This window comes from Anabas testudineus, chromosome 10, assembly GCF_900324465.2.
Source record: "Anabas testudineus chromosome 10, fAnaTes1.2, whole genome shotgun sequence".
NCBI lineage: Eukaryota > Metazoa > Chordata > Actinopteri > Anabantiformes > Anabantidae > Anabas > Anabas testudineus.
Genome location: NC_046619.1, coordinates 19,344,684 through 19,371,556, shown reverse-complemented (window position 1 = coordinate 19,371,556; position 26,873 = coordinate 19,344,684). Strand labels below are relative to the sequence as shown.

General features: G+C 38.4%; 1 protein-coding gene across 1 annotated transcript in view; it reads right to left on the bottom strand.

The window, feature by feature from the left end:
- Nucleotides 1-11,926, bottom strand: part of rxfp1 (relaxin family peptide receptor 1) — a 46,658-nt gene extending 34,732 nt beyond the window's left edge. The window contains exons 1-2 of the mRNA XM_026358072.1: nucleotides 11,884-11,926; nucleotides 5,159-5,296 (exon numbers count right to left, since the gene is read on the bottom strand). Of these exons, the coding sequence (XP_026213857.1) occupies nucleotides 5,159-5,296; nucleotides 11,884-11,926 (181 nt within the window). The remainder of the gene's footprint in view (nucleotides 1-5,158; nucleotides 5,297-11,883) is intronic.
- Between the last annotated feature and the right edge of the window lie 14,947 nt (nucleotides 11,927-26,873).

The window sequence follows — 26,873 nt, the reverse complement described above, 5'->3', positions numbered from 1 at the left end:
ATCTAGGAGAAAATCAGCTTTTGCAAACTACTCCAACTAACCTGATATCAACATCACAATGATAAAGCAGCTGCTATTCTTTTAAATTATACCTGTTCACACAATACAGTCCGCCAGGCAAAACCTGATTATTTGAAATTAGGTTTTTGCCAGAAGCTGAGGAAGAGATCATGCATGGCAAATCTGGTAAAAGATGACACCAATCTAATGCCAACAACAAACTGTGCTGAGAGTGCTGTTATGTGTAATAAAGCCTTGGAAGGGAAAAAGCAGAAAAAAAACTAGTGACAACTCCCTCGTCCCCCCCCCCCCCCCCCAACTCTGGTTACCTTGCTAACAAGCATGCAGAGAGAAACACCGTGTGGTACAGGGTGTGAAAAACACAGAGATGGCAAACTCACACCATATGTGCAAGTCAATGTGGAGCTGTTCAGCACAGAGACACTTTGTGTCAGTTCTGTGTGCAGAGTGACACATCGTCAGTGTGTCAGGTCACTGGGATAGGACGGAAAAGTAACCGAAGACATTACAGTTTCACACATGGTGGGGATGCTGCACAGGTTTTTAAACTAATTATTACATGTTTCTTGTTGAAATGCACCTCTAGAGTCCTGGTTAACTTTTGCTCCCTACATTTCACATGCATAAGCTGTACATTTAATCAGATTTTTATTCTCTTTTGAGTTCCAACTCTAAATTTCTTTATTTAACAAAGTATAAAGAGGTCGATCAGTGAAAATACTAAACAAATTGATGTGTGAAAAGCACAACTTTTGGGGGGATTTGTAATCTGGTCACTCAGTTTAGTAATCTGTGGACACAGATTTGCATATAACACAACCTGCAATGCCCACAACCTGTAGGGATTGCAGGATTTGCTTCAATTTAACCTCTACATTTATTAAAATTACCTGACAAACCTGACTATATTATTTTTAAATAGGTTCTGTGCAAGAGGCCAGAGATCCTGCTGTGCTATTGTTAGATTATTTGTAGGTCAGAGAAAAGGCACAAAATAATCAGTGTTTTTACTACCATTAAAGCAAAGCAGAATGTATTTCTTACTTGAATGTAGAGCTCAGACCCTTAAATCCTGGAGAAGATGCCATTTTTGCATAATCCAGTAATACTGTGTACTTACACATTTGAAATTCTGTTTATTTGCTGCAGGTTGCTCCGAATAAATGGATTCTGGTTACTGCAAAGCTCACATCACATCTTGTGAAACTTTGTTTATCCTCTTTTATACTCTTCCCAGGTAATGTCAGCTAGGACATGATCATCCAGCTACATGCCTTCATACACATGCATGCACACAGAAACAGAGAAACCTGACACAGATGCACACAAGTTATCCCCAGCCCCCTGCTGCATTAATGTTCTGTGACTTTTAGAGAAATCTCTCAGAGTACTCTTAAGTGCTTATGAAAGCCAATACAGCAAAAGGGCAGATCACCATGGATTCTTGCTGATAACAACCTTCTTCATTCATTTTCCACTTGTATTATGAAAACTAACAAAAAACAGATTAGTCAAAGCAAAACATAGTGTACCTGTCAATATAATGAATAAATTCATCAATAATGAATCAATTTTTAAATATGTGCATCAGTTTTATTTGCCAATTAGTGTGTTTTAAGTTAGTTTTAAGTTTTATGTTTTGACACCCTATAGCACGTTTAACATGCTGTGTAAATGCACAGAAATCTGAGGGTCCAGTTTAAGAATTCTGGTCAAAGAGCATATACTGATACTGATTAGAAGTAAACTTATTATAACTCTCAGAAGAGTATTAATAGTGATGGAAACAATAAAAATATATAAATGGACAATGACTAAACCAGTATTCATCAAAATTACTATCAAAAGTAAAATCACCACCCGTCTACTTTTTCTAATCTATGTGAACCTTTTACTACATTTTCCCACAGGGTAGAAACAGCAATTTAGAAAAGTGATTGCTGTATTAGTTTTTTAAACTGTCTTGTGCCCTCGCCTCGTGTGTGCAGGTTAAACACACTGCTAATTAAGCTGCTGCTGGTCGAGGAAACACGTTGGCTTTTTAAGCGTTTACTGGAAATCACTGGAAAGAACTTTAGTTACAGCAATTTTAAATCAGGTACTGTAAGCAAGAAAAATACCAAAAGGTACTGTACGTGTACCTTGTACCTACAGTTTATGACAGTACCAAAAAATCTCATGAAAAGGAGCTTTAGTGGATGTTACGGAGAAGAAATACCACAGATTTTGACATCATTTTAATGTATGTGTGCTGTTGCGATTGTGCGGCTTCTTTTCTAAATGCTAACAAATCAACTGTTATCTATCTTTGTTAAATTTATGAAGGGTTCCAATTCAAACAGTACACTCTATAGCAGACATCCATCTGATTCACAATATCTCACCCATGATACTTGTGTGTATATAAACTCTGCATGCAGCTGATCACAGAGTTTTGTGCATCTCACCACCCTCAGGGCGAGCTGCTATTTTCAGTAGGAGTTTATAATAGTGAGATGCAGTGTGAGAAAGGAGTACTGCTTAAATCACAGGAATATCTCCAAAATTATCTAATTTATAATGACACTCTCTTATTTTACAACTAGATGAGGCTTGATTAATTTGTTTACCTCATTTTATGTATGGTTGACGAATTAAACCTTTTGTTTAAACATTTTTAGCAAATCAAATGAATACATCTAAAACACAAGGAAAGGAGAAGCTTTGAGGTTATGCCAGTGGGGTGAAAAGCAAGGTCGTCTGATCCCTGGCTTCATGAGATAGTTTTACAGAAGTGGAACGTAACCTCTCTGGTGGGGAGGGAACTAGTCCTGGTACAGGGGGTAGGACGGTACATGGATATAGGTGGGTACTTCTCCACCCACAGTAATGGCTCTAGAACCAAACTCCTTATTTAGTTCCATATTTGAGTGGCAGGTTTTCACCAATATGCCACTCTAGCATTGCTTTAGTCTGAAGAGCAGTACTGTTTATTTCCAGCTGCTTAAATAATGGAAGGTTAGTGTTACATCCAATTCAGTTCACTGTTCATTCATCTGTGGTCAGAGACACCTTTTTAATTAACTGTGCATCATACAGACCATACTTGCACACTCTTACCCATACTTTATGGTTGTATCATCAGATCTGTGCTTGTATATTTTGGACACAGGTGCAAAGAAGAGCAGAGCCTTCAATTGATCCATCTCAACACCACCTGGTGTTGAGATGGATCAGATGGAGAGGAAGACACGTAGCACCATTATCATTTACTTGGGTTTGTGGTTCTGGTCACACAATAAATCCACACTCCTTTTGGCTGTCTTATATTTTTCAAACACAAATATTTGGAGCTTTAGCTACTAAAATAAGTTACGCAACATTTAGCATCTAATTGTTGTAGTACTTGGATATAGGTGGGTCTCTCTCCACGCACAGCAATGTGAGAGACTGATCAGTGCAGTAGTAAGATCATCTCCATGATGGAGACTGGTGTACAAATCCCAGCTGCAGCCTACCTCCAGTATGGGTCCTTAGGATAGATCTCCTTACGCTCACCCTGCCTTTGCACGGTACCTCTCTTGTAAGTCGACTATTGCGAGCTTTGTCTGCCATTAGCCTGAACCAACAGTTAAAAGCAGTCAGATTGAAATAAACCGGTTCAGCTATGGCCTGTACAAACCAACCCAATTCAGATAATTATGGTTTATAATATAGATTTTTTATATTAACTATATATTAATTCATTCTGCTTCCAGAGGTGCGTGAGAGGTGGGAAGATACTGAAAATCCCTTACATAATATTTCCATGTTTTAGTTATAGAGTTGACTCTAGCTACAGCATCCCAATTTCCTCCAACCACCCACAGATTCATTCTTTATTCCCCCACGTTTAGAGAACTGATTCCATTCAGTGTAATTCTGTCACTGGTCAGTTCTTTTCACCTGACAGTGAGGACTTGCAGGGGGTCACACGAGTTTAGATTCATGCCACAGGATGTGGTTATCTTACTGGATGATCAAAGAACTACATTAAGTGTTATTTTTCCCTCTCTGCACGGGAGCTGCTACGCCTGAGTATAAGACAAATCAAAGGCACACCAAGACAATTGTGTAGGTGTAATGCATAAACTGGGAACTCACTGTGGATCTTATAAATTACTTCACATAGAAGTCAAAACACTCCAAGTGGATTTTTATGATGAATGAATCAGAGACTGCCTTTAAGGGGATGCTACAAAAGAGGCAGAGGCTGCTGCTGATTACAGAAAGCTGGGCTTTGTGATGGCATACTGCTAAATATGGCTGGAGACAGGAAAATGTAATTTTTCTATTAATATGAAAGACAGTGAAATTGTTCTGGCTTTAAACCATCTGCACTTACTGCACAAGACTGACATTGGATCTTCCTGCAGGTGACTTAATCGGAGAAGGCAGGTGGCATACATAAATGTCATTTATTATTATTCAAAAGCTATTTTTAAAAGCTGCACCTGTGTTATCACAGGAGTCATGATTGATGATTGTCTCCTCAAGATAAATGCAGGAAATCAGTCATGCATAAGCTTGTTTTCACAGAGTGGTGCTGCAGCGCTTCACTAGAGTACAGGGTGCTCCAACGATAAAAGCCCTTAGATTTACCATATTGTTCTCTTATTTCCACACTGCCTATTTGGGCCATTTTGGGTTCTTTATGTTAAAACTGTTTTATTTCAACAATTACATGAGCATAAAATTTGATGGTTAAAGGGGGAACCGAGACTAAGAATGGACCTTGTAGAGGTCCTAAAGTCTCCGTAGCAGGAAGAAGTTAAAGTTGGAGTCTTCCCAATTCTGCGTTATGTCTGATTGAAACATGCTGCTTAAACAAAGCTGAATATACCCGTAATAATAACCATACTGAACACAATGTATCACAACTCAGTTAAAATCATGTTGTAAACACGGTTTCTTCTCCAGCATATGTCTCCTGGGACAAACAACCCTCGCTATAAAATGCATTGAACGGGCAGTGTAAAAAGGGCTTTTAATTTTCATTACACATGTCAAGTATTATCTAAGTCTTATCCCCACAGACCTGCTGCATGCAAATGTGGACAAGGGATTATGCATGACAATGGTTATATTACCATTTGTTCAAGTAGAAACAATGACTCACCACAGTTCTCCTCATCGGCTTGATTTCCACAGTCATCGATGCCGTTGCAGTGTAGGAGCTGAGGGAGGCACACGGTCAGGTTGCCACAGGGGAAATATCCAAGTGGACATGCTCCATTCTCCTCTGTGATATTGAGTGCTATAAACAAAACAAAAATCCAACAAAATGATTAGGCGTGTAAAGTTTCTGCTACTTATCTTTTTTATAGACTTACAGAGAGCCCCTTGTCAAAGATTATAGTGACGATGAGTCATTTGATCATCTTATCAAGAAAAGCTTTTCTGCATTTTCCTCAGTTTTGATTCTGATATACTTCACTAATCCCATAGAGATCAATGGGGAAATTGTTCATTGTAGTTGAGCAAATTACCCATTGTGTTTACTTGTGTATCAAGCTGCAATGTCATCCCATTTATACATGATGAAGTAGATTAATTAGTCATTTCTTATCTTTTTTAGCTAATTACTCGCTATTCATCTGTTGCTATTTACCAGTATCCTTCTCGCATTCAGTGTCTAATCGCTATGCAGCAGTTGGTAGCACAGTTGTCCAGGTAAAAGGACCAAGTCCACCTCTGCTGCCCAGGGCCCTTTCTGTGTGGCGTTATAGAAAGACATGCAGGTAGGATAGGTTAATTGGTGATTCTAAATTGAATGTGATCCTGAATTTTGTCTGTACAGTGAGTCTGCTGCCTTTGGGTTTTGCTTCAGCACATCCATCAAACCTCTGACAGGTAATGTGGATAAATGGATGAATTGATGTTTAGTTACTGTAAGTAAGTCACTACAGCAGGAGACGGTACTTCAAAATAAAACTGTGGATCTCTACACAGAATAAAGCCATTTGTTCTTTTTACTGACTATCGTGGCATGCTTTAGATTTACAAGTAGTCCATATTGTACGGACTGTACCACTCCGAACCACTGCCCTACTGTACAGATGAGGACAAAAAAAAAAAAAAAAAAATGTGCAATCTCATCATATTAACTTCTTATAACAACTAAACTGACTAGTTCTCACCATCTAATTTATTATGTCTCAGATGACGACGGAAAACGCACACACAAAAACAAACAATCTTATTTCTTTCTCTTGTGTTAACTTAATTATTGTTAGTTACATCATATGGTCACAATTCAGAATTTCTACCTCTGTTAGCTTACTCTAAATTAATTACTCAAAGTATCTTACATTTCTCTGTTGTATCAACAAAAAGATTTGTTTACAAATATCCTGGGATTATTTTTTTAAATATCCCCAGTGAATACTTAATCCTCATTAACCATCATGAACCATTTGCCATGTTGGCATCTGTTACAACAAGCTTAGAGCCTTCTTCAGCATGACCCCTCGAAACGTGTAGGTACAGACCTGTCTTCATCGTTTTAATTTTAATCAGACGAGACCCCAGAGACATGCACGTTAACATTGATGAAATGCATGCTGGGAAGTATGGTTGAAGTTGATTTGCTTAATCAGCAAACCTGGACAGATGCTGGTATGCTATTCAGAATCCGAACAACACAGACCGACACTTGATAAATGCAGAACATTTCACATGCTAAGGAAGCTGGAAGAGAGCACTGCTCACCCTTCTCAGCTCATCCTGCCTTGATAAGTTGAAATCTTTATTCAAGTGTCATAAAGCGCCTTATCACGCCTCTTGTTCAAGATGCAGTACAGCTGACAGGCCTATGACAAAACAGCTGCACACATTATACCTGATGTCCTTGCAGTGACACCCAATAATAAGAGAATAAAACTTATAATTCTCTGCATCATCTACAAGGCACTTAAAAATCTGGCTTCAGGTTCCCAATGACACCTTCTAGTTTTTCACAACTTGTCCTTTATTGTCTGCAAATGCATCTTATCTCATCAGTCACTGTTTTATTATGGATTTTGCATCACTGTAAAACAATTTGAGGGGCTTTCACATGCATTTGCCAGTCCAGGTACACCTCTAAAAATGTACCACATATGAAAAGGTACATGGAATGTATATCATAATTTTGTGTGCACATTTTCTTTATCATACATCCCACCTTTAAAGACTCTGACTTGCCTCTGAGCTCTGGCTGAATTTGGCCTCAAGACACAATTTACTTATGCCTTCTTTAATGGGACCATGAACACCTTGAACATTCTTTTGAAAATGGATGTTACAGGTTATGCTATGCATAAATATAACATGCATCTTGAACCAGCTTTCATCTCCCACTCTTGGTGGCATATAGGAAAATTATATTTTTTTATTATATTCTAATTTAACTATTTATTAGATGACATCCTCCAGTTTTACCTTCTTATTTACTGCAAAATCAACAGGCAAAGAAAAGAAAAAACTTCAATCTGCAGTTATTTTAAGTTAGGACGGTTTTCAGTGATATGCATCTTGCAACTTATCACAGATAACAGCATCCATGCTGTACAATCAGGTTGAGAAATTTCCAGGAATAATTCATGTCTGACAGGGGGAATAGAAGACAGGAAATGACGAGCAAAAAAGGGGCGCTGACCAGACTCAAGTAACTGCCCAGGAGTTAAACAATAAAACTTGAACAATAAAATATCTTTTTAAAAATTGTTTCTGCTGTCACAAACTGAGTTATTCGGGCAGTGGCTTAGTGTCAACAAAGATGGACTATTTCCTCCACAGAAACAGTGATATAAATAGAAATCCATCATAGAAGACGGAGATAAACATCCAGCAGCCAAAATAATCCATAATAAAATGCAGCCACATGACATGTGAGCCCACAGTAATTATACTTGATGAAACCATATGGTGAACAGCATGGGGTAAGCACCTCGGGTGATTTTGACCCATGTCCCAGGAGACAGTAATGAAAATCACCTTCAGCTGAGCCTCAACTCCAACAATCTCAACTGCTGCCAGTCCTAAAATAGGTGGTGCATTATTTACAGTCACAGCAGAAGCTACAATTCGTCTCTATCAATCTACACACAATGATCAAGAATGACAGTCAAAAGACATTTTTATGTTCAAATGAATTAAAAAGGTTTTTTGTTCAGACTTGCCGTGTGAATTGTGGAAGGTTATATACATAGGTCTGTACCTTTTTATGTCCGATCGAATTTGTGACCTCCAGTTAACTTCCAGACACATCTCAAGCAAAACTAACAAAAACAGAAAGCAACTGACCACATTTTGTATGGTTACAATAAGTGGATAAATTTACATGTGCATGTAAACTAAATAAATAAATCAATCAATAAATAAATCAATTTATAAATAATAAAAATTGAATTTTTATAAACCAGATAAATGTATTATTCCCATCTAATTATCCTGCTAAACACTGTTTGAAATGTGGAAAATGAACAACTGAAAAAGTAGTTAAATAGAACAAAGGTATGGGCGAACCACAAAGCTTGTGGTTGTTATCCATGTCTATTCTGATAGATCCCTGTTATACTGCCATAAATATTGTGGGTTTAGTCAGTCATGCAGTGCCTTATTCCAAAGGATGGTGCGGCACAGGAGATCATCCATTATTGGCTTCACAGGCATCTTATGAACAAACATGCAGCCAGGACCTGGAATAATACCAGGATGTTTTAAGGCATCTGTTTTCTAAGACAAATCCCAAGTATATCACCATTCTCTGGAGTATAAACTTGTAAATTCTTGGAAAACATAACATTTTTTGAGCAGCAGATGCATGGGAAGCCTCAATTCTGCCACTACAGTACATCATCATGTAAAATTATTTCAGTCTATGGATCTCCAGTGCCGCAGAAGATAGTTTTTCGATTATACAAGGGCACAAACAGTTCACATTTTTATTAATAACAATAGCAAAGACCAACTATGATAAAAATCTGAGGCAAGCTATAAAAAAGACAGACTAACAGTAGAATACTGTACTTTCATACCATGTAGGAAGTAACCAGCCAGCATATTTTTCTTTCACATCAGTTAAAACTGCAAATTTATGAATCATTTCCATGGTTGTTGATCAAAGTCACCACTGATGCATATAACCTTTCTATAAATTTGACCTTTTCACTAGGAAAGTAGTTTGATGACGTGCATTGTCGGTTTGAAGGGAGACTGAAGAGACCATAATGCTATAAGACTGTGAATGGAGGAAAAAGATGAATTAATCTTTGTGCAGCAGTGGACATTTTATGCTTTAAAATGTATAAAAAACACAAAAACAATATCACTAATTAAAGAAGCACTACATGTGCTGTAAAGACATAACTGTAGAAGAGCTCACACTGTGTCTATTTTAATGCTGCTATAATGGCAGTAAGGGAAAGACTGAGAAACACTGTTATTTTCAGTACATTTCAAATAAACCATGTCAAAGAGTACATTTGCTCTGTTTAATGGTCCTGACACACCAAGCTGACATTTGGCTGCTGGGCACTGTCTGGGTACTGGCTTCATGTTTCTGGATCCCTACTGTAGGTTCTGTACTGAATAATGCAGAAAAAGACAGATTGATCAGATGGTTTGCATTAAAGCAACAATATGCAACCTAAGCTTGCAGTAGCATGAGATTTGAAATCAATCCACTCAGTTCTGCACAGCCCTTCAGGTAATTAGAATAAATATTAATGCTCCAAAAGGTACCACAAAAAAGAATAAATCATTGAAATTCTCTGACTGAAAGGTGAGTCTCGCTGGAAAACCTTTAAGCTAATTTCCCAGCACCCTTCCCAGAGTGACCCACGAGTCTGCACCTCTTCATGTTAAGATAAGTTTTGGGGGACGACTCTACTAAAGCAAGTATTTGAAGAATAGATTATATACTGTAGCTTTAAAAGGTAAAGTTAATACTGCAAAGAAACTCCCAACATGCATGTGCAGCATCGGTTTGATTGAATCTTATGTCCTTATGTAAACTTGTCATCATCTGTATTCAGAATTCAGAAGATGAGGAAAAGATTAAACAAAACCAACTAGTCTAATACTGTACATTTTATTTTCACCGTGGGAAAATGTACCTGTACGTCATCACACTGAAGAGCAATAAGTATTCAACATTTTTATACCACTAGTTCCCCATTATGGTTGAAAAACAAGATATGAATATAATCTGCCCGTTAAAAGCCTTGAACGAGCGCGTTAAAGCTTACTTTGCATTTACTTGTAGAGAGGAAAGAAAAATACAAGAGACAGCACTCACATGGGTTGGAAACAATGATTCACTAGGACAGCCACTTTGATAGGCCTCTCTCACCGACTGCCTCCACTGCTGATTCAATATGCTGAGTCAGCCAAACAGAGGCTGATAAGGGGTGACTAGAGCTAGCAGTGCCAGGCAAATCACAAGAACCACAGGCAGTGTTTTGCCACAGACACCCAGCGACGCCTCAGCGGCGCTCAATGGCAGACCGACTGTGAATCAGAGTCCAACAGATCACTGGGGGATTTTTCTGTGAGCTTCTGAAGAGTGGCCTATCATCTGTTACACTGTGACAACATAAAATATAGAATATTTATGGGTTGCTTCCTCCTGCAGGAGATCTTTCACAAGGCAGCACATGGTGAGAATAGTTATGGTTTTGAATTTTTCTTTTTACCCTGGGATGCAACAACCCAGTGTTGGATGCATTCTTCTAGCTAGAATACAAAGCGAAGCACCAGTTATGCTGATTCACCAGTGCTGTACTGTATCATCAGTGCATAAGCAGCAGGTGATGCGACTGAGGAAATCAGTCAAAACTTAGGAAAAAGCTCTGTTCACTAAACAGAACGGGGCTAGAGCCAAACAAAAGAATGTCATTATTAGGTTTGGTTCTTAATAGTTTCACTTTTGCTGGAAACTTTGCATTTCTAATTATAAAATAGGAAATCCAAACAACAGTAATATACACACACACACACACACACACACACACACACACACACACTCTTCAGTAGATCAATAAATGCAGCATTTTGACCAACACAAAATCCAAACATAAAAATCTTTGCGGACCAGTCTCACCCTGCAAAAAGACAAGATACTTCTCCAGGCTGCACAAGGTCCTGCTGCCATGCACCTCCACCACACACACACACACACACACACACACACACACACACACACACACACAAAGGATGCACACAGCACTGCTTGAGAGTTAATGATAATAGCTCCCACATCCTGCTCCCTGTTACAGTCGTGATAAACGCAGCAGTGTTGGATCTTTGGATGCTGGAGCTTTGAGGGAAGAAATCTGCTGCTGCTCTGAGAGCTCCAGCTCTACTGAGCAACGTCACACAAAATGCAAAACCGAGGGGATAAACCCACAAAGACCTTAAGCCCAGTGTTGCTCCATAATACTTTGAAACATAATACTTTTTTGTGTTTACACCAGATTTTCACAGTTGGAGTCTATAACATATTACAATGACCGAGCATCTGTGGAGAAGCCTCTCGCTGATTGCAGGCTCCTCTCTTCCAGATAATTTAACAATATCCAGTCAATTATTGGCACTAACTATTATGATAAAATCATTTTACCGTGAATATCACAGAGATATCTTACTGTTACAATGACACCCCTTCGGCACAGACCATATCAAATGTGTCTTTATCTCCAAATTACCTTCCTGCTTTGTCACCAGAGCAAATTTCAGAGGTCCTGTCCTGGAATTACCTCTGCTTCTCAGTTGAATGAATTCAGTAGCCTATATTTCATTGACAAGAAAACAGCGCGATCTCCAAATCACTGGGTCACAAATAGAAGTTGCTGAACTTACCTGAGACTCCATACGCGAAGATTACAGCCACATAAACTTGCATGATACCGCTTCAAGTTGTAGTGAAAACCACGGTGCTGGCGACGGAGCGATGATATCAGCCGCTGGTCCAAAATGCCAACCTGTGCGTAAAACAAAAAAATCACCCAAACTTTGTTCGCGTCTTGCTGTCGTGTGTTTAACACGTGGAGCGTGGAGGGAAGACGCGGGCACCGCGGCTGCGAGAGGAGAACCTGTAGCTTTGCAAGGTCGACTCGGTCTGCAGCGACTTCCACAGAGAGCGAGGACTAAAGAATCAGTTGCCATCATTTGACGCACAAGCAGCGGCAGCGGCAGCACAGGTGCAGCGCGCACAGAGGGGTGGGGGTGAGAGGCAGAGGGAGGAGAGGGAGGAGAGGGAGGGGGGGGGGGGGGGGCAATGTGGGGCTCTGAAGAAGAGGAAGATGGACCCGAGTCAATCTCCATACTGCCATAAAACAGCCCATCTCCTCATGTGCGGGTCAGAGGACTCCTCATTTCCCTGAACAGCCTCCATGTTTTCAGAGAGATTGCTCTGCTGTGCCATTTAATTTAAATCTTCATAGTTATCAGCAGCAGAGATCCACAGACGTCCGCAGGATGTTGTCAGTTAGGTTTCAGCTCTGTGTTAACTGTGTTTTAAAGGTATGATTTTTCCTTCAAAGGCAGGGTGATCCATGCTTGAAATCTGATTTCTAGTGGCGGCTCATCTTATCTTTTCTGACTCACACAGTATTTCTGCTCAGCCTCTTCAGTGCTTGGTTCTAATGTGAAGTATGGGTCCAGTTTTAGACAAACATTCACCAATATAAGTAAAATTAATTATTGAATGAAATAAAAGAAAATATAAAAAGGCTGCATCAGTCAATATTTTGGAAGAGTTTAAATATCTTTTAGTTCATTGTTTTGGTTTTGAGGGTCATGGCTTTACTTTTTCATTTTCAACTGAAGCAGGTGTCTGTTTTGATCAGAAAAAGAAATGATAAAGAAGGAAAAAAGGCTCTAAATGCACTCTGTGTTATCTCTGTGTTATCTGCTCGCCACCAAATAGCCGAAAGACCAAAAATAGCTAATGGAGCTAATGAGGCAACTTTCCTATATGTGCTTTTAAAATTTCAATGTCTTGCTGTTTTAAAGAGTGGAAACAGGGGTTTGCTTACTCAACACCAACATCCACTTCAAAAGAGAAAGTTATTTTATCAGTGTAGTTCATATAAAACAACGATCAACATAGAGTTAAAGGGGCCAAAATAGTAGATATCATAGCATTCCTATGGGACTAATAATGTTTTGAATGTTCAGCCTGGTGTCAGGCTGCCATCAGTCTGCCAGACGCCATTAGAGGGTTAACATCAGTACCTCGACCGAACATGTTAACTCCCACGTGCTTCCCTCCAGGTAAGTTTCTCTTAACTTGTCCCATTGCATCCACTGCCCCTGTTGTGCCTGAGAGACTGCCTCAGCACATCCAGCAGCCCCCTCCCACCTCCTAGTCTCCTCTACAACCAGCGTCCCCCCGTCACCCGCTTGTGCTTTGCTCCATGCCGACTGTGCAGTTAGACCAAACCCATTGGGTCCACCTGCCCTACAGTGTCGGTATGACTAAGTCCTGAGCCTGTAAAACTGCCTCCCTCTTGTTCCGTTTCCTCTCTACAGAGACTGTACTCTGCAGTGCTACCACTCGACATTCGCACAGCATCATCTCCGATCTAGTGTTTGAAGATTTAAACTCTGTTAAACTTGTTCTAAAGAGCTCTTCCAGACAAAGTCACACTGCTGCGGCAGCGTGGAGCTCCAATGTAAGTGTTAAACATTCTCTTTAGCTTCTTCACCTCAGAAACCGGTTCATCGTTTGGCGTCTGGGGCCTGAACAACAACAACAACAACAACAACAACGGAAGACCACTCTGCAAACTGCAGTTTGAGTTTTCCTGGTAGGCCCCATATACACTCATAATACCATCTGCTGCCTGCTGTTTCAGGCCCTGGATCTGCTTTTAATGACTCAGAGCTGCATTAGACCACCTACCTAGACTGTTAACTGGCTTCTGCAGAATCGTTGAAATGCCTCGTCATCTATACAAAACCTTTTACAATTGAAATAATCCTTGATTTCTCAGGGTTAGCTGTCATCCTAGTCCACTTTAAATTACTATTCAATTTATTCAAGAGCCCTTTACATTTTACATTACATTTTACATTGTGGTTTGGTCACCCTGTGTTCTCTTGTGGTTGCTAAGTGCTGCCCTGACTGAATTGCTGTCCACCTAAGACTTGATAATAATCCCCAATGCTGTGATAAAAACTAATGGTGAAACTGTGCATCTTGCCAGCTGCTGAGGTTGTGAAACATTCCTGGATGTCCTGAAAATGTTCCCTTACTAGGCATCTGTCTACAACTTATAGAAATTAGAAATAGATCTAATGCATGGTTAGCAATTGTCCAGTGCCTCCCACAGAATATAAAGAACATGTGCAACAGACCTGAAAGCATTTGCTAAATCTAGGACCACATGTGAGTCTCTTTTTTTCTTTCTCTGGGGAATGGCTATGACATAAAATGTTTTTTTTAATGAAATGTCAAGTTGTTCATTTTAATTGCTTTTCCATCAGTACAACTTAGAATCAACTACTAATTCCTCACAAATCACTACAAGCTACAACATTGTCCTACAGTATATGTAAAATGGTGTACGTGTAAAGACTGTGATCACCTCAAACTCAGACTGAAACTGTCTTAAAGTAATTTCTGCAAGAGAAATGATTTATTTCTCTGTGGATGACTTTTTATCTAAGAAATTGACCTGTAATATTTCTTGTTCTTGAACAAACTACAACACTTGGCTTTTAAAACAGGAGATGTGTTTGTTTCTAGCAGTTTTAGCGTCTGACAATCCTCACATTGCTGATGATTAGATATAAACAAGGCCTGTGGGTGCTTGGCAAGCTACTGGAGCATATGCTTTGGCAGTCAATGAATTACTTGAATTACACCACTCAAGGCATCCTCAAACACATTTTCAAATCTTTTCTCTGTTCTTGGAAATGGGGAGTGCATACTTATTTTTAGGCTTTGCTGCTTTAGTGTGCACAATTTCCTACACTTGTTTTTTTTTTTTTTTGTTGGTGCATACTAGAGCCCTCTCTTTAGCTCTCTTCAGCTCTCTCTAGATTAAAATCCAGAGGGAGAAATGAGGGCAAAATGATCTGGCAGTGCAAAGGGTGAGATATATACAGTATGCTTACTTGCTAAAACGTATTCCCTGGGCATTATAACCATGAAAGACATGTTCCTATAAGCATTCAACAGAGGCTGTGATATTCAGACCTTTTATTCTTCAAGTGTAACTCAAGCTGCAAAAATGATAAACGTTCAAATGTAAAACCATCCTCTCTACACCACTATTTTAGTTTTTTGTTATAAATTTGACCTTTTTTAAAAATTTTAAACACACTGTACCTGTGCTTTAACAGTTTCATTAATAGTTATTGTAAAAAAAAAAACTGCAGGGGTAAAAGTGGCAGAGTTCTGCTTTAAGTAAACTATCACATAATGAAAATACAGTCTACTGGCAAACTGTCCAGAGTGGATCCTACTTCTCGCCCAATAACAGCTGGGCTCTGCTCCCGCACCACTCCAGTTCTTTACAGGATAGCAGTATAAACAATAGTTATTTGGAAATATGGTGTAAAGTTAGAAAAGGTTTCCTAAGTTCTATCAGGATTTAAACTCTAATAAGTTAAAAATTATTTGTGAACTTGGATTTTTACGTCTGTACCAGAAGGAAATTTGCTCTATTGCTGAAGGATCTAAAACAGAAAATGAACTAACTTTACAAATTCAATTAGAAATTAATTAGAAATACTTAAATAACAAAAATCCAAATGGTAAAAACCTGAGTTAGTTAGGGTGGCAGCTGACCTAGTTCCATGACGCAGGTGTTTCTAACCTGCTTCCTGGTTATAAGAACTTTCCTGTGTAGCTAGGTCTAAATAAGCTCAAGATTGTTTGAATGTAAAAATAAAACCTCTCAGAGTTATTACTATTATTACTATGCTACATTTTCTGAAACTACAATATATTTACTGGACTTTCCAAAGCTATTAGTGATACAGAAAATACTGTTGCCAAACTGTGTGAGGAAATAACTTTGGATGTTGTAGCTAAAGATAAAAAATACAGTTATTAGAGAGCACATTTATGTTTGACTTGTAAAGGACTGCAATTAAGTATTGCCGCTTTTGTGCTGAGAGGAAATTTGGCAGACAGAAAGTTGAAGTTGTCCTTTTTACTGTGAATTAAGTGACTGAAGCTGTTTCTCCACTTTGTTGCATTTATATACAGCAGGAGAAAGAGAGGTTTGTCAGGCATTGAATGAATTAAACATTGGAAAGGGAATCATTTTCGAACCCCAGCAGCATGATTGGATCAAGTTGTCAGCTGTCAGTATTGCTAATAAATTATACATCTTGTGTTATCACTTTCTGGAAATGCGTGGATTTGAAAAAATATCAATAATTCAAAGATACAGTATAAAGATTAAACTGATGCAGAATGAAAATGTTAAGAAATGTAGTTTGTAAGTGTGGAGACAGAGAAGGAGCAGCTGTGTGGAGGAGGCTGTCATAATGTGACATGCACATCTCGGGACTCTCTTAAACATTTTACTTGTCACATATTTAATTGCAGTCATGAACTTTACCCCTTTTCAACTGTTATTACAAGTTTCTGAGTTCATCAGTTAATTTCTGCACAATTCTTCTTACTTAGTCTTCTGCATGATGCTTTAAATTTACACACATTATGTTCAGTGTTTGCTCGTGTTGGTTTTTATTAATCTGCAGCACATTTTAAAAATAGCATTTGTTGCTGAATATAAATATAGGTTGAAAGAAATACTTGGAAATATAATTTTAGGTTTCCTGCTTTGCTGTTAAAACAATATTTTACTTTTGGAAATCCTTGAAATACAAAAACATAGTCATAATTCAGAGTTTCTATCTAGTGCATCTAGTGCACAAAATTGTTATACAGCAGAAACGCCAGTGATGGCACTCTCAGCCCTTAAAGGCATTGTGCTTGAGGTGCAGATAATATATCTGCACAGATGTTCATCTTAGTACACAGACATTGATGGAAAGAAAAAGCTTCTACACTAAACCACATTTCTTTGCTAAATGTCTGTGTCAGTGTCTGAATAATCTCGCCATACGAAGACAAAGAGCAGTAACTTACAGTAACTTTTATAAAAGGGAGGAAGGCTATATAATAGGTCATGTCATGCATTCAGTCTGTCCAGAACATTAACCTCCAGTGCTGTTAATTCTGTGCAACACTGCAGCTTTATCTAAACACTTCAACCTTTCCACAAACTTGACCGAACATCTTAACTTGCTTCAGGTCTCACCGATCATAGCAGTGTGGTTTACAGTTGCGAAGCTGCAGAAACAGACATGTGCAGCCTGAACTTAAACTTATCCACAAAAAATACTGCCAAAGATCATGCAAGGCGACTCTGTGATGCACTGCATGAAATCAGTTGTAAGCTGCTGTGCACCACATGTTCCGTTGTGGTGGAACACGAACGCTTTTGTTTTAGCACACACACACACCAGGAGAATGAAGATTGGAGAAAATGATGAGGATGACAGACAAAACAAATCACTGTGACAGAGGTGGTTCATGGTTTGGGTTAGTGATAATGTACTGTAAGTGTGATATAAATCACAAAGCGACTAAGGCATGCTTCCCTGTTTGCATGCGAACTGTGCACTGACTATGTCTGTGCCTTAGAACAGTGGTTTATTCTCACTAGTCTCGTGTTATTTCAGGGACAAAAAAACAAGAAACACCCACGAACATTACAAGATGTGCAGCAATTTATTCAAGCAGATTCTTGGATGGGCTGACAGATCATCATATCATCATTTGATAGAACAACAACAGAAAATGTAAGTTTCAATCCAAATACCATTCAGTCCTGTGATGAAATGAGCCTGGACAGGGCTCCAGCTGCATGTCACATCTAATAACCTGATCAGTAATAACCTGCTAAAAAAACGTGCTAAGTATTGATCAAGACCTGCTTCAGTTGATTCACTCTCATGTTTATTGGATGTTCTTGCTCACTCATCTTTATTGGATGTTATTGCATGGATCAATAATGACACTAAGAGCGCTGACATCTCCCATATACGTGTGTGACCTCCAACACTCACACCACCAGCTGATCTAAACACTGCAGATGAAGGTCAACAAAACAAAACAAAACAAAAACAAAAGCAGTTGCTAAAGTCATTTTCAGGCATTTCTCTGTCAGTTTTATTTATGACAACTCACAGTAATGACGACACAGGTGGGGGTTCAGGGATGTCTTTGCTGAATATTTAAAAAGCTGGAGATTCTTATTCTGCCTACTAATCTTGGTAAGCTCTGCGTGAGCACGAGATGCTTTGTGGAAATGATTCTTGGCAGGATACTTGTAGCATCCTTTGGTTAACTAATAAAAACTGAAGAATGGAAACATTAGTGTGCGATCGTAGAGAAGCACATTATTGAACGGCATCCTTCTCATGAATTACTAATCCAAATCACGTCCATTTTGACTGAAACTGCACTCAGTGTTGAACATCTAGCGAAGGCACATCCTAACCTCTATCACAATCGGAGAGGATTTCAGCTTATGGTTGTTCTCCAAATTGTATAATTCCCAGACACCACTTCTCTGTTCATGCACAATAACGGAACAATTGCCTGCATTGCTCTTGAGTGAGAAGTCTGATGAACCTGTTTACATGACTGCAGTGACAACTCTTCTACACATACAACTGAAATATTTAATCAACACGGCAGTACTGATCATGTGGAGATCATTAGAAACCACACAGGATTTCTCTTTAGAACAATGTATTTTTCTGCAGCACCAGTCTGATAGTTGTGTAGTCGTGCAGGAAATAACTGATTACAAACATAAGCAGTATGGACTACAAATGGGTGCTGTATTCAATAAGTGATAAATAGGTAAAAACAGAAAATATTACACAGAGGAGATAGTTATTGTGCAGGTCCCATATTTTCAATGATTCATGTTTAAACTTGTCCAGGTTATTTAAATGATTTGTGCATTTTAATTCATGCAAAACAAGGTTATAGAATCCAAACATATCTTTCAAAACTAAACAAGTGGTATGCTCACATGAAAGAGTTGCAGGATTGGTAAAGATAAGTCATAGGTATTCCACTAACACCCTGTCAACATGCCAAGTACTGTATTCCTGATATCTGACAGGAATCTTTGATGTGCAAACTCTTTTTTTTTTTTTTGTCACGTCTTTCTATCCCTTCCACCGCCCTCTCTTTTTTTTCTTTGTGTGTTCTTGTATTGTAATATGTTTACATCCTCTTTTTCATTTGACTTCACATGGTGACGATGAAACAGAATAATCGAAGTAAGTAGCTATTGGTTATTAAAGAGGCTTTAGAAACCCGCAGAAAAGAATCAAATGCAAAAAGCAAACGTACATGATGGAGGAAGCAGCAAAAAAGAACAATCTAAATCTAAAAAAATGAAAAAGTTTCCTCTTGTCAACCTTTGTGTTTGTCAAAGTGTCATATTTGGATATATTGGAATCTCGTGCTGTTCACTTACTAACAAATATTACAACTTTCTCAAAGTTTGGTAGGATTCATTGAAACTGTTTGCATTTTTGGCACGCCCACTTTAGTTTAATCTGTGCAAAGAAACTTCAAGTCAAGTCAAGAATTTAAAATAACTCCAGTAGGTGTGAAGATGTTGCATTCAGCTAAAAATTTCACTGAAGATAAATATAAATTATATTCTCTTCCACTTTCTGACTCAACTGTCTGGTGTCTGCTTGGCTTTCTAGGTCATAAAGGCTTTTGCCAGGGCAACTGTCTCCTACAATTCAGTTCCTCCTGTATTATCATTATCATTGAACCACAAAGCTGTGTATCCCCTGGTAATACCTTCATATATTTCCATATTATTACTATTTTGACAGCTATACACAGGCTATGTGAGGCTTCTTGTTGATAATGAATGTAGGTCATGAAGGTATAACTCGCCCCCTTCACACAAAGAAAAATAAACATCAGCCTTTAAACAACCCAGTAATTTCAAAGCAAATACTGTATGTCAGGGTCTTGGAAATGACACCTCATAAACACAAGCAACAATGTAAAGAGACAAGACTTGAGAGCTTTTCCTCCACTTAAAACTGATAAACAACTGCATGTTATTTATACAACAGGAACCTTTTACTTCAGAGTTTAGTTTTTCTACATAAACCCTCCAAATAGGAAAGGTAGCCCGGTCCACACATAATCTCATTATATTAAATCTCAACCAAACAACTTCAGGTTTGGTTTCATAAGATATCAATGACAAACAGAGGATTTGTGTGTGAATACAGCCACATTAATAACAGCTTGGCTAATTTAAAACGTCTTCTCATGACATGACAGACTGAAGCAGTGAGGCTGAGAGCAGTTCTAGCTGATAAGCTTTGGACACGGAGCAACAAAACGCAAACTGAACAATAGAGTGAAAAAACACAGAAAAAGATGAAGAGTGGGAACAAAGTGTGGGGCGCCATGAAGAGTCAAAAGCCGTCTGTCAACTAAAGGCTGAAGCCCGCGTGGCACAGTCATTCCCCGGTGAAGTGTCCTTGAATAAAAACACTGTCAAAAGATGAGTCTGATGCTGACACATGACCTCACAGCAGAGATCAAGTCAACGTGTTAAATGTTCTTATTCTGGGATTAACAAAAACAAAACATAACAAAAAACAACTGCTGTCACTGTGTTTAGCAATTTAGCACTACAAAGGACCTGTGTGGGAACTAAGATCCTCACTTTACAAAATATGAAAAAAAAAAAAAAAACAGGCAGAAAAATGAGACTGACGACAAACAAAACAACAAAAACAACAAAACTTTTTTCATAGTGCCAACAAAACCAGCGACCAAGATGTTGTACTCCATCCCTTAAGATTTTCCAGGCCTGTCTGTGGTTCTCAGTAACAAACTCTTTCATTTCTACACCTGAATAGGCGACAGGTGCACAGGAGGAAAACTCCAGCTGACAAAACACATGAGAAAACACTAACGCACTGTCTGTATTTATTAATTCATAATGTTTTGGTCACAACTCTGCAGAGGACCTACATCTTTAAAATCAGGTAATAAAGATATCATTTCATTATGTTATCACTTATCCATGTTTTATTTCGTAACCATAACTACCAAAGTCCTCTAACCTTCGTTTAATACTTATTTTTCTTTTTTAATTGGCCACATGACATGGCATTGAAGGGCAGCCATGCCGTTTACTGAGAGGCTCCCAGAGTTGTATTATTATGAGTAACGCCTGATCTGAAACATGTCTGAGGGTAAGGAAGTCACCTACATGGTTGTTTAGGGCAGAGGGCTAATCTGAAGATAAGAACAGTTCCTAACCCTAACCCTGGAAACCTGGCTTCTGCTGCTGATGACAATCGCTAATGTTTCGATGAATATGAAGATAGAGCTGAACGTTTAACTGGGGCATGCCACTGCCATTGGTTCCAGTATTTAAATGTGCTGAAAGGCTATGGTTGTCACAATATAATACTATCTGGGACAGCATTCATCTGTCATAATTTACAGAAATCTAAAATAAGGGGGAAAAAATCTGTAGTCAGCAGGGTCCTTTTGTGTCATTTCATTTTTTGACTCATAATTTCTTGACCATCATACAGCGGGGAAACTGGAATCATTTAAATAATAGAAAGAAATAAATTGGTTGGATTGAATGCTGCTGACATTGTGCTTTAGATTGTCTGCATGTTCAGGCAATCATCTTTGCAGAGACTCTAACAAAAAAACTGAAACAGCAGTGTTTTGCAGAATAAAGTGGCATCCTGATAAGAAAGCTGTCCTGAACAGTAAGACACTCCTTAGTTTACCCTTCTGTTGATGAAATGGTTACTTTCAGATAAAAAAAGAGCTTATATTAGTAATTGAAGTAGTTAAGTTTGAAGTAATCAGAGCAGTCTCAGGGTGTTGTGTGTAGTAAAACTTCAAATAATGATCAAACAGGTAGTTTCAGTGACGCCCAGTCCATCTTACATTAATGTATAATGAGTAAAGCTAGGGCAGGTAAGTTCAGTGTGACTTGAAAGCATCTACAGTAGCAAGATCGGAGCACATTTTATGACCAATTAATGCAAAATTACACGTAATCCCAAAGGGTTCACATACTTTTTCTTGCTACTGTATAAATTTAATTTGACTCACACAGCAGTAGGTAGCTGTGTAGTTTTGTGTGAAACCAGTCAGATAATTATTGAATCTTTGGCCTGTTAAAAGTAAAGAAGTGAATTTGCAGGTTACAAGGATTTTACACATGGAGCTGAACTATTTTCCACTGAACAGTGAACTAACTGGATGTGAGTTTGTTATATCATTTCATTCTCCTCCTTAAAGTCTTGAAATGTGTGTTTAAGGATGTTTATGCACAGTTTAAATCATGACTCTTGCTGTAAATGGTTATTGTCCGCTCATACTGTTATTTCTATGTCCGTAAAACCCCCCAAACACAAACAGGGACGAGTGTGCTATCATCTTAAATCCAGGATACTACAATTCCTGGCATTTTTACTGTTTATTAATACGATACTAAATTGCCAGCAAACATTTGTGCTGTGAATTCTTGGTAATTACACAACACTGGCAAAGATTAGACATTAAATGCATCATCTGTTTGTTGGAGAAGATTATTTAAAGTTGCTTTTTTTTTTTAAAACATCATCTAGAAAAAAACAAAACAAAAACAAAACAAAACAAAACAAAACAAAACAAAACAAAACAAAACAAAACAAAACAAAACAAAACAAAACAAAACAAAATAAAACAACTGTTAGTGGTACACATTTGGAAAAATCCCTGTTAATGTGAAAACGCTGAAGTGCATTTGACAAGATGATAATGAGATTTGTTTTTATGGGCTCACACAGAGACACTGTGTTGTTTTTCCATCAGCTATGGGATGGAATGACTTTGCTATATGTCAAGAGCCTCATTCTAGGCACATTCCTACGTACATCTTCCCTACTGGTTTTCAGGCCACAGATTCATTTCTGTTTGTGGTACTGAGACATGTTCAGTCTCTATTTGCCAAATAAATCTATTCACAGATTGCTTAGAGTGTTTCTGTGTGACATTGAAAAAGCAGAATGTTTTTCATCATTGTCACAATATTATTATATTGCTCATGTTTTTATTGTGTGTGTGTGTGTGGGGGAGTGCCTCACAGACATTTTTATTACTCTGAAATACATATACTTGAAATATATTGTCGGCTTCCAGTGAAAACCATGTGCCTCTAAATTTGGTGATTTTGAATCTCTCTGGTTGAAAATTCTCCTACTTCTTCAGTCAAATTAATCATTTCAAACCCACTGATTTTCCTGAAAATTGTGGTGTCAAACAGAAAACAGAAACGGTTCTCTTAGCTTATGAAATGGTTTGGAGTTTACTTTGGCTTTTCCAACTTAAAAGCCCGTTGGATTACCTCATGCCTTGCATCTCTCCTGACCTGGGAGCTGTTTCCCTGATTTTTGCCTGGTGTCATGCTGCCCAACCATGGACTAGTGACTTCCAGCTGTGTCTGAATCGTTATCCTGTTTTCTGCTGCAGCTACTCAGATCTGTGACATCTCGGGCAGAGTGCAGACTACACTATATTTCATAAAGGCATTTATGGATTTACTATTTACTATAGAGCTGTTGTACTCCATTGCGTTCCAGTAGCCAGTGTGTTCAGACAATTAACACCATCACACACTTTCACCAAATGCTACGAAAATACATATACATACATATTTTCAAAATGTTTCAGTATCAAGTCTGCAAAGGATGGAAAAGATTTCGATGTAGGATACTACTGCTTGTTTTCTGTCAACCCCCCCAACAGTCAATGTGACCATTCTCGATCCCTAACCAACCGTAATCAGGTCAGCTCAAACTGGACTAACGTTTTATTTTTGCAGCAATGACTGAGAGTTGTTTTGTAAGATCATAAAGAACTTCTATTCATCATTCAGTCGAGTATGTGCCGCTACCAAGAACCAATCTGATGCTAGTGCTCTCTTTTCCCCACATTTTAAATCTACTTACCTTGCTGGATGGAACTTACTGTAATCAGTTTTATGAGGGGTAAAATGAGGCTGTGGCACCAAAAACTGTTTTGGCAACCAGCAGAGAGAGAATGATGTGTGAGGAAGTGTGAAAATGTCCTCTTTAATTACCTGTATTTAATGTGAATCAGTGAGGTGATAAGGTTGGTAATAGTTCTGGTGCTGATCTGGCAGATTCGATGCATATATACGAGAGAATGAACTGATTTACTGAACTCAAGTGAAAGGCTGTCAAGATGATAACCAAACCCAATCAAACAATAACACTAAACATAAAATGTGTAGAAACATGTGAACACACACAATTTTAAAGCTTGAATTCATATTTTTTCTCCTCTTATGTAAATTCAGTCCTTGTATTTCCTAACCACTAGTGACTATCTGATTTGTATTTGACTCTGTCCTATTTTAAATTTTACATAGTCATAGTTGTGACCTGTTGGCCTATCAAGTACCACAATTATTTATTTACTATAAGTGTTAATTAGTAGTCCACACACAGGAGTTTTCCCCCTTTCAGGGCACCGTGAGGTGCTGTATTCAAATGCTCTTTACTTTCTTTTTTACCTTTTCTCTAACTCTTGAAAAGTAAGCAGGTCCCCACCATGTATTATGCTAATTGAAAACTCTAGGTATATCCAGCTTTATCTACGGTAGTTCTGCATATTTATTCCTATGAATAGAACATTTTCTATGCATGTGAGAATGAATATAGTTAGTTCTTACACTGGAGCATATGCACGGGTCAAAGATGGATGTTTACCGGTATCTTTGCAAATGCCGCTGAGATAAGAGAAACATTGAAATTGAACTATGGGGATTGTGAGTCGGCACTGGCGTCATGATTAGTGAAACAACCTTAACATTTTTCAGCAATACATTTATCTGCGCGCAGTGATCTGTAGCACTGCTGATAGACTGCATTAGAAAGAAGCTCTCTGATTATGAAAGTTCATTAAAGGCTGACACAGAATGTATAATGAAATGAGTACTGTTGGAGTCGCCTACACTTTCTGCATGTGTATCTGAAATGCTGCTTTGGTAACGCTGTTATAAATAACTGAAGGTGATTTATGCAAAGAGACAAAAAAGTCCCAACTAAGCAATTCGTCTTCACTGTTAATATGACACATTCACAGGTGCATAAAGGCAGATAATGATGATAAATCGGGAGGTATTTTATTTGATCTGCTGAATCATACTCCGAAGCAGCTTGAAGAAATGTGATGTCAATTAAAATGAATCACAATTAAAAGACTTCAATCCATACAGAAGAAAGAAAGTTATATTCAAATTCATGCTTTTTTAAGAATAACAATGTCAGAGTTGGGAAGAAAGGCCTGATGTAAAATGTAATTCACTGGCTATATGGCTAATGGCTATATTAAATGTGTCTGCGGTGCACCAACAGACATCCCCTGAGCTACACAGGGACAACAAGCCACAGCCTAGTGTTTGCATAACAGCTAGCATACAACTGCTGCTGTATCTTTTTCCACATGATTAATTACATCACAGCAGGATACAGACAACAGATGATGACTCTGTGTTGATTACACAAAAAATGATTCTGGTTCCACATTATGTTACAGTTACTCTTTTCGTGTTTATACATTATTCAAGTTATACCTTTCTAGATAATTCCAAAATTTGCAGGTTTCTTTAGTAACAGATGACAGAATCATGACTGGGCATAAAAGGAGCATCAACCATAGACTCAGTCGTAGCAAGCAGAGATGGGTCGTAGCTCACCACTTGTGCTAAACGTCCTGAAAAAACTGTGTATCAGTTCAAAAAGAATTTCTTAATGCAAGATTGCAAAAAAGAATTGGGTCTTTCACCATCTACAGTACAAAATATTGTGAAAGAATTCAGGGACACCAGGGATATTTGCATGCATGTAGGCCAAAAACAGGAAACCACCATTGAATGTGTGTTACTTCTGAGCTCCCAGGCAGCATTGCACAAGAAACAGCCTGTCGCTGCATCCATAAATGCACATGGATATGACTAAGCAAATAGGTAAGAGCCTCCCATTGGATAATTACTGCAGAATTCAGACCTTAACCCCATTGAAAATCTTTGGGATGTGCTGGAGAAGACTTTGCGCAGTGCTCTGACTCTCATCTATCATCAATACAAGATTTTGCTGAACAAGTTAATACAACTCTGGACACGAATAAATGCTGAGACATTGCAGAAGCTTATTGAATGATGCCACGGCAGAGTTTGTGACTTTTGTTTAGATGGGCAGTGTATTTATGAATGACTTTATGAATAATTTGAAAGCAGTTAATTACAAAATTACAAATGTTGTGAATTAAGCAAAAAAACAATGACAGAATTTTGGCGTATTTTATTTTAAAGAAACAAAATGCATTCCTTTAGGTGTGAGGTAGGAAAACACTCTCATATGTACTTTATCTGGCTCTCCTGCTGTGGCACTGCTTTACTCGGTGGAATTAACCCCCCTTTAAGGCGGCCTCAAGCTGACTGTCAAAGGAAGTACCTGCACCGGTGCCACATACAGTATTCTTCACGTTCCTGGTGCATAGTAACACGTTCCATGGAGCTTCCTTTGATGTTCAACTACCTGCCCTCAAAATGGTAAAACGTGGCCCTCAAAGTTGCTGAGTGGTTGTCACTCACCAGACTTCACTAGCCTCGAAAATAACCTTAAAGCTGAAAGTCAGGACTTGGACAACCTTGTTGGTTGCTTGGACTTCAGAACCTTTGTCGTGTTTTTTACATTGCTTGAACTGAAGTAGACTACAG